Source organism: Equus asinus, chromosome 2 (genome assembly GCF_041296235.1).
Source record: "Equus asinus isolate D_3611 breed Donkey chromosome 2, EquAss-T2T_v2, whole genome shotgun sequence".
NCBI classification, from domain to species: Eukaryota; Metazoa; Chordata; class Mammalia; order Perissodactyla; family Equidae; genus Equus; species Equus asinus.
In genome coordinates this window covers 170697322-170706494 of record NC_091791.1, presented here as the reverse complement: position 1 = coordinate 170706494, position 9173 = coordinate 170697322, and the positions used below count along the sequence as shown (strand labels likewise).

The window sequence follows — 9173 nt, the reverse complement described above, 5'->3', positions numbered from 1 at the left end:
GAGGATGAAAGCATGCATTCTGGTCAAAAGGCAAACTCAGAGTCCTTTCACAATATTGCCTGAGGGCAAGAGAAAGCTTCCAAAAGCCCTCCTCTCAGTGTCCTTGAGAAGCATGGGACACACAGTCACTCAGAACCGGGTCCTCCAGTGCTCTCGATTTCCCCTAACTGGAGCCTTGCCCTGGCCCGGCTGGCACCCTCCCATCATGGCTCCAGGGCTGGATCTCCTGCGACTGATTGCCCCCACATCCCCACTCTCCTTTCTCTGCAGTTCAATCAGGGTGATTCTGGGGGCCCACGACATCCTGAATCAAGAGAGAACCTGGCAGGTCATCCCTGTGAAAGAAGCCATCTGCCACCCAGACTATATTCCTAGTGAATACTTCAATGACATCATGATACTAAAGGTAGGGATCCTCCCTGCTGCTCTTGCTGTCCTGGGTCCAGATTGCTTCCCCTCCCACTGGGACCTGTCCCTTCCCTCCTTCCCTTCCTGGCCACCTGACTAGTCCCAGTTGCTCAGGGGAGAGGGAAGTCAGTGCAGCCCCATCACTGTGTCCTGGCTCAGGAGGCCAGTGGCTGAGCTGGATTTACATGCCTCTTCTCATCAGCTAGAGAGAAAGGCCATGCGGACTGCAGCTGTGTGGCCCCTCATCCCGCCCAGGGGCACAGCCCAGGTGAGGCCCGGAGAGGTGTGCCGTGTGGCAGGCTGGAGGCTAATCGCCCCCAATGGCATAATTTCCAATGCACTGCAGGAGGTGGAGCTGAGTGTGCAGCAGGAACAGGTGTGCGAATCCTTCTTACATGATCATTACAACTGTACCACTCTGCTGTGTGTGGGGGACCCGAAGGAAAGGAAGATTTCCTTTCAGGTGAGACTGGGCATCTGCCTAGCTCGGCTTTGGGGAGAGGGGTGTTTCAGGACCTGGAGACCCAAGCAGTAGGGACTCCTCCATCCCCTAGACTCTGAGCATTCTCCTGGGAAGAGAATGGGGGAGAAACTGGAGTGGGGAGTCACAGGCCTTCTGGGAGCCGAACAGGGGCCTGAGATGCATCCAAACATGGTGCTCCATTTGGAAAATGAATTAGCAACACTCTGCCCCACGCCGGGCACAGGTGTTAGAAAACTGCTCCCTGAGTGTGCAGCAGTCAAACCAGGTGGTTCCTCAGAGCTGGCTCCCATGTTTGTTAAATGGCTCATCTGCCGTGCTGAGTGTCAGCCTCACCTGCCTGCTTCCATGTCCTTAAAGGGTAGAACGAAGCAGAGTCCCACAGCGCCCTCATGGGGAGAGGATCCAGGACCTAGTGGAGGAGAGGGAGCCGCCCCTTGAGTGAAATGAAGCTGGGACAATGTCCAGGGTCAGGACGGGGCAGCTGAGAGGGCCCACAGGGGCCTGCCCTGCTCTCTGATCTCCCACATGGAGGCCACGCCAGGCGGCCTTCTCTGAGAGGGCGCTTTGGATGCAGGTGGGCAGGATCGGGGAGCACGGACACAGTCCTCCCAACTCTCTGTCCACAGGGGGACACTGGGAGCCCTCTCATCTGTGCGAACGTGATCCAGGGCATTGCCCTCGGTGGACGAATTGACGGGACACCTCCACGGGTCTTCATCAAACTCTCGAGGTTCCTGCCCTGGATAAAGGAAACCATGAAATGCTATGAAATGCCCCTAAGTATAGGAACCAGCCCACCTTCTCTGGAGCTGATCCAGAATGTCACCAGCAACTAAATAAATGTCTCTTAGCTGAGCGGGGAGGGTTGGTTTCTTGTTTATTCATTGACCCTGATTCACAGACACTTACTTGTCCTTAGAAGGCCAATGATACAAATCTGCTGTATTCTGCTTCCTCCTCTTCCCCACCCCAGCAACACCTCCCGCAAACCTCAAGTAAATCTGTTACCCAGCTCGTTCTCACCCACATCTTTCTCTGGGCCTTCCCTTCTGCCAGGGCTGCAGCTGAGCACCATGAGAAGAAAACATGAACCTCTCTGGTCCTGGGGCTCAGGGTGAACTTCTTACCTCCTTCCCTGTGTTATATGGCAGAGAGGAAGGGGGATGACACAATGGGTCCCAGACACCAAGCAGGCAAGCCTGTGGCTGCAGCTCAAGGACATACGCACCACACTGGGGAGGAGAGAGGTGACCTGAGCAGGACATTTCTCTCCCACAGCCAGGGAGCTGGCGCAGAGTCAGGGTGGGTCGCTGGAGAAGCTCCTCGATCTCACCCAGCCTGAATTTCCTCCCTGCCCTCCTGTGACCTTGGGGCCCAGCTTGCCCTCCAGTCTCCTGGCTGCCCCTTCTTCTCCATCCCTGCTTTCCACGGAGAGTTCTCAGTGTCCACCAACTCATGTCCCCTTCAGACAAGCCTGATCTGAGTTGGCCACTTCTATATAGCCTCATTGCCTAAGACACCAAGAGCCCTGTGTGGTTCCAGCAGGGCCTCTCCCCTGAGAGGTCAGCCCAGCTCATGTTCTGTCCTAGAGGGCTACAAGGGACCAGGATCATGCTGGCAACAGGCGGACCCATGGAGTACACAACAGACAGGCTGTCTCTCCAGAACCCCTGCCCCATCTCTCACCTGGCAAGGCCGGCTCAACCCCTCACATCCAGCCCAGTGTCCCCAAAGTGCTCAGAGTGCATTGGCCACCTGGTCCCTTGATAACCTGAGTCCCTTTCAGCCTGTTCGTCTTAGTCACTGCTGGCCTCTAGGCTAAGACCCCTCACTGGCACCTAGGGCTGTCTCAGCCTTTTGAGTTATCCCTACCCTCTCTACAGTAGGGCTGAAAAGCACAATTTTTCCATCAATAAATAAACACACCCTGATTGAGCACCTGAGTGCTCAGCACTGGGGATCCACAGTTGACCTAACACACTCTGTCATCTGAAACCAAGGGACACTGACTGTGTGAGTTGTACCCAAATCATGTAAATTTCCTTCCCTCCTCACATGAGGCCACATGGCCTAGATCTCGTGGGTGGGATTTGTAAATGACATCAGTCATTTAGTTTCCAGGGGTAAAGTCACCAAACTCTGTCCACTGGAGCATCATCTTAACCTAGAGGCGAGGGCAGCCCATAGGGAGGGAGATGGGCAGCAAGGTGTGGGGGCTTGGAATTGGCCACACCAACATATCTCTCTTTGGCATGATGATTATTTGGCGCTGGTTACTTTGCAGACAGGGAAGCAACTGAAAAGTAGAATTTACTTACCCTTTGTAAGAGACATTTACATTGTAAAGGAAATCTCAATCTGTAAGGATATCTCCCTCTCTACCCTGAAGAATGGGGGATGACCTTATCGCTAGAAACTCTTAATCAATGGGGAAGGCAAGGACTTAAATCTGCATTTGTTTATTGTGCTTGTCTGGTAACCTCCTATAACTGACTCCCCCCACCCCCAACATCTTCCTTTGTCTTTAGCAGGATATGATATTTAAGGTGGGGGCTTCAGCCATTTTGGCAAGTTGCTCAGCTTGCCTGAGCCACTCCCATGTATACATGTTATAAAACTTTGTTTAATTTTCTCCTGCTATTCTGTCTCATGTGAATTTAATTCGTTATCCAGCCAGATGAACCCAGAGAAGGTAGAGGAAATGTCTTCCTCCACTACAGAGGACAGCCTTACCATCATTTGTCTTAAAAGTAGCAGGTAGGAATGTCATTGTACAGATTCAGATGGTAGGAAAAACTGTATTACGTATTTGTTCACAGGGAATTAGAGTCAGACTCTAAACACCCATCCAATTGGACTGCTCGGAAACATGATCCCTGTGGTTGCTGTACCTCCTGCCTGCGCAGAATCAAACGAGAATCAGGGAGGTTCACATGGTCTGGAAAACTGGAGATAGGTCTCTCCTCTTAGGCCACCGTGGATACTGCTGCATCCGTAGTTTCCAGACCACCCAGATTTTTCGACTTTGGGATGGTTTTGGCTTAGAGCCTACACATAGAGTACAGGATCCTTTGCTGAATGAGGATCTCCCTGAGTTGGGCTCAGCTCAGGAAACACTCCCAGCAGCCATCTCTCCAAGGGCTTGCTGCTCATATGGGGCAGGACCTGGGAGCTGAGCATACATTTCAGCTCTGAGCTCCTGCTCCAAACACACACAGCACTACCCTCTCATGACAAGGGGTACGTATTCTGGGATCATGTAACCCTCACAGGCATGGCCTTTCCCACCTTGTTGTGCACAGACCAGGCAGCAACACCACTTCTTCATGCCTGCACACACTTTCACAAGGGCAGAGCAGTGAGGACACACAGCTTCTGATCTAGAGCCGAGAAAATATCCCTGCTTCGAAGACATACTGACAAACTGGTTCCTTGATGGAAATAAAGAAAAAGGAACATGCCAAGAGCAAAACAAAAATAATATTTAAAAAATTTGCCCTGGCACATGCATATTGAGTGTATGTAACATGTACTTGAGGAAATGGTTCTGTGGCTTAAAACACGTTGACAACCCTGCTGTAAGTCTCCGTCCTCCTGTGAGAGATGAGGGAGGGACACAGTCCCAGGAGGGGGCACTGACCGACTGAAGGGACCACAGAGTTAGAACAGAGCCTGGACTGAGCCCAGGCACCCTGACAGCCAGGCCAGCAAGAGCCCTGACATGTTGTCTAACCCCTGCCTCATGATGACTTCCTGGCATCCCTGAACAAGAGCTGAGCTTCTGCTCACACACCTCCCTGGAGAGCAAACCTCTGGGCTGCTGTGCAGGCATTCTGTGACAAGGATTCCAGCACCTCGCTTAGTGAGCTGAGGTCTGCTCAGGGGCACATTTAGATGGGGGTGGGGAAACCCCCTAATCATGCTGATTCCTTCAAATCTCCTTTATCTGTTTAAGTGTCCATGCCCCACCCCTGCCTTTGAGGAAAAGATCCTTCTGTTCCTCAAATACCTCTGTAATGAAAATTTAAATAGAAATAAATAAAAGATCTCTGGAATGATCTCAAGGAAATGCCTCTACTCACCCAAACCCACTCCCATCTCCCCTCCTTCCCTCCAGACCCACCAGAAGAGCTGGGTCCCAGGATGCCAGGGAGAGAACCGCCAAGCCAGATCCTGGGGGAGAGAGCCCCAAAGGAATGTGAGATCTTGCTAATTTGGGAACATGTCTTGGGGTGGCTCTGCCTTCCTGCCCACCACCATACTTCTGCTGGTTCCCCTTTGTGGACTTACAGAAATCACAGTGTTGATTTCCTGTCTTGCTATGCCACACAACACTGCTTTTGTCCGGCAAACACATTTCACCATAAAAGAAGTGCAGCCACTGGTTCCTTTTCATCATAGGCCTATTGCTAGACTACATTCCTCATCCACAGATTCGGGAAGCTCAGTGAACCTCGGTGAGGACAAAGGAATCCACATGTAAGCATATAATAGTCAAACTGGTAAAAACCAAAGATAAGGGCCCACCGACTGGTGCAGCAGTTAAGTTCATGCACCCTCTTTTGGTGGCCCAGGGTTTGCGGATTTGGATCCCAGGTGCGGACCTACACACTGCTTATGAAGCTGTGCTATGGCAGGTGTCCCACAAATACAAAATGGAAGAGGACAGGCACAGACGTTGGCTCAGGAGTAATCTTCATGGAAAAAAAAAAAACAAAGATAAAGAGAAAATGCTGAAAGTAGACAGACAGGAAAGCAATATACCCTACTTTAAGAGAAACACCAATAACAGTAACAATGAGCTCTCATCAGAAACGACACAAGTCAGAAGACACTGGGATGACATTTCTAAGTAGTTAAAAGGAAAAGGCAACCAATATCTGAATTCTATCCTCAGTGAATATATTATTTAAAAATGAAGGCAAAGTAAAGACATTTCAGAAAAACAAATGTATGAGAATTTGTTGCTAACAGCCCTGTAGGGCAAGAAAAACTAAAGGCAGTTCCTCAGCCTGAAGGGAAATGATCCCCATTGTAGGCATGAAGCACAAAAGAGAAATAAACGTGTAAGATGTGACCAAATATAAAAGACTTTATATAAATTTCTTTCAAAGATGAATGACTATTAAGGCAAAAATGCTTTAGGATTTATGGAATACAGTGGCAAAATGTATGACAAAAATAACTCAAAGGGTAGGAGGGAGGATAAATGGAAATACATTACTCCAGTGTTCTTTCATGAAGTGGTATAACATTAGTTCAAAGTAGGCTGTGATATGTGAAGGAGGCAAATTGCAAACCTAGAGTAGCCACTAAAATATTATATACAGATCTAAGCGGAAGCCAATAAAGAAGACAAAATGAGATACAATAAAGGAAGTCTGGAAAAGAAGGAGAAAGGAACAAAAAATCAATCACACAAGTAGAAATCAAACAGTAATATGATATTCTTCAACCTAACCCTATCAGTGGTTGCATTAAATGCAAGCAGATTAAACATTCCAACTAAAGGGCAGAGATTGTCAGTCTGGATAAAACTGCAAGACCAATTTTGTGCTGTTTAGAGGAGACACTCAAATTTAAAGACATGGATAGGATGAGAGTAAAATTATGGAAGAAAAAATAAAGACATGTCCTGCAACACCGATCGAAAGAAAACAGCCTTGCCCATGGAGTGTGCTCTTTAATTTTAGAATTTTTGGCCACTTATGAGATGAAACAGAGTGTTTTAGAGACTTTTTATTTCCATTTTTTTCCATATTTTATTTCGATTTTTCTTAATCTGAGTGAGCTGAAAGTCTTCATTATGTTTTAAATATATTTTACTGTGAACTGTCTAGTCTTTTGCTCATTCTTCTTTCAGGTTCTAGATCTTTTTCTTCTGAATTTTCAGAGTTCTTTATATATTAGATAGATTAGCTCTTTAATTGTGATATGTGTTGCAATAGCTTTTTTTCCAAGTCCACTGTCTGTATTTTGAATTTGCTTACAGTGCTTTTTGACATGCAAATTTAAGAAGTTTTTTGTTTATATATTGAAGTTTATTTATCAATCTTTTCTTTTAGTGTTTCTGGATTTAGAGTCATTGCTAGAAAGGCTTTCCCCTTTCTAAGTTTATAAAGGAATTTACCCATGTTTATTTTTAGTGCATGCATGACACTATTTTTCATATTTGAATCTCTTATCTGTTTGGAGTTTCTGCTGGTGGTTTGTGTGAAATGTGACTCCAACTTAATCTCTTAGCAAATCACTGTCTAGTTGCTCCAGTATCATGTATTAAAAAGTCCATCATTTCCCCAATGATTTGAAACGCCCCCTATGAAAAAGTACATTTCCATATGTACTGGGGAATATCTCTGGATTTTCTATTCTGTTTGATTGGTCTCTCTGTCTGTTCATGAGTCAGTACCTGTCTGTTTTCAGGAAAGAAGTTTTCTAAGATATTCTTAATATCATTACGCTTAATAAGTTTACTTATTTGATTAATCCCCACAAAGATTTATATAACAAATCTCCCACATCCCCATTGTCCCCTATGTGGGTCCCCTACTTGCAACATGCAGGCTCTGGCATTCCACATCAGTAGCCCCTTTGTGCCAAAGCCCACCTCACCCTAATCAGCCTGCTCTGACAAATGACACCAGCCTGCCCCCTGTCTGTCTCCTCACTCGAGCTCTGATACCACCTACTAGGTCAGTCCCTGGTGTGAACATCCTGCTCACCCCACTTGGGCATCCACTCCCTGCACTGGGCTGCCATCCTCACCTCACAGGTAGTCTGACACCCCAAGCTGTGCTGCCCAGTGCAGGGTGTCTGAGCCAACGTGAGGTGAGGAGGGTGTCCTCTCAGGAGGGAGGTCTGGCATGAGCACCTTCCCCACTCCACACAGACACGACTTGGACACCTCCCTCTGGTTCACTGTGGCTCCACTGCCAGACTCACCATTGACATTGTGCTTTATTTCTTTAACTAAGGTTCCATCGTTTTTTAAGAGAATTGGGATCAACATGTTTAGAACCAGTAGTATTTTCAATTCCATGACTCACTCCTCTTTTTCCATCACAGGGAGATAATCAAGAGAACTCGTTTAGAGAATGTTATCAGCATATCAGAAATGTTGTTCTCTGGGCATGGTGTGAAAATACTGCTTTGGCTCCCTGGCATCTGTTCCCATTTCACGTGGTATCAGTAAGTCATTCAGGAGAATAACTTTGGGGAGAATCAGCACTCTTCCATTGTCAGGACCCAGGCTTTGGAGAAAGCAGACTCCAGCCAATCAAAGGCTGTGACCTGGGCTTAGACAAATCAGAGCCTCTGACCAACTCTACAGGCACCTAGAGCAGCGTGACAGATTGTGCTTTGCTGGGACAGCCTCTGTATATCTCCCGTCTCACAGGCTCTTCCTAAAGTACTGCAACATTCCTTCCCCTCACAGGTGGGATCTATGCCCTTTCCTATTTAATTGGGGCCAGGGATGCCTTTTGATGGCCCCAAGCAGTGAAATAGGGTAGAATGGATGCATTATGACTTCAAAGTCTAGGAAATAAAAGGAACACAGCTTCTGCCTGGCTGTCTTTTGGGAGGTGCTCACTCTGGGGAAGACAACTAGCACGTTGCGAGGAAGATCCGACAATCCCATGCACAGAGACTACTTGAGAGGCCCTCGTGGAGAGGAAGGGATATGCCGAGCAGACAGCCAGCACCAACATCTGGGCACATGTGAGCGAACCTTCAGGCGATTCTGGCCTCCGGGCTTCAAGCCTCCCCTGACTCCAAGGGGAGAAAATGGGAGCAAAGGGGAGCTGTCCACACTTAAATGTGACCAAAACGTAGATTTGTGTGCAAAAGCAATGTGGTTTGTTCTTTTAAACCACTCTCTCTTTAGTAACTGGAACCAGCCCTCTTGAGCAATACTCCCACTCCATCTGTAAATACCTCTAACCATGGCTTACACCAGCGTTATCTGATCACTGATGGCTTTGGCTTTCTGTCAGAAGCAAGGAATCTCATCTCAATGCCCCCGTCTCACACAGCAACGGGCTTCCTTTTGAGGCCAACAGTTTTTTCTGGTGACTTTGTAGGACTGAGCCCCACTCTTCTTTTGTTACTAAACTATTTGCCTATATAGTCATCTGATTTTCCCCACGAGATGCTTTGCCTTTAGAAGGCCCAAGTAATGCGTCCTTCCCTCAGTGAGGCAGAGAATCTCAGATTGCTCTTTGTAAGGCTGCCATGCTGGCTTTACTCTACCTAAAGAGAAAGCATTTAGGTGAAATTTCTG

General features: G+C 47.7%; 1 protein-coding gene across 1 annotated transcript; it reads left to right on the top strand.

Moving 5' to 3' along the window:
* Window positions 1-205: 205 nt before the first annotated feature.
* Window positions 206-1728, top strand: LOC139046501 (granzyme B(G,H)-like). The gene is made up of 3 exons (XM_070519951.1): window positions 206-406; window positions 611-871; window positions 1519-1728. Exons 1-3 carry the CDS (start codon window positions 206-208, stop codon window positions 1726-1728), a joined length of 672 nt encoding a protein of 223 aa, XP_070376052.1.
* The last annotated feature ends 7445 nt before the right edge of the window (window positions 1729-9173 follow it).

Excerpts from the sequence above, each read along its gene's own strand:
- LOC139046501 (XM_070519951.1), top strand. The coding sequence starts at position 206 with ATGGCTCCAGGGCTGGATCTCCTGCGACTGATTGCCCCCACATCCCCA. Across the intron at positions 407-610 it reads ATGACATCATGATACTAAAG|CTAGAGAGAAAGGCCATGCG; the intron begins GTAGGGATCCTC and ends TCTTCTCATCAG. Across the intron at positions 872-1,518 it reads AAAGGAAGATTTCCTTTCAG|GGGGACACTGGGAGCCCTCT; the intron begins GTGAGACTGGGC and ends CTCTGTCCACAG.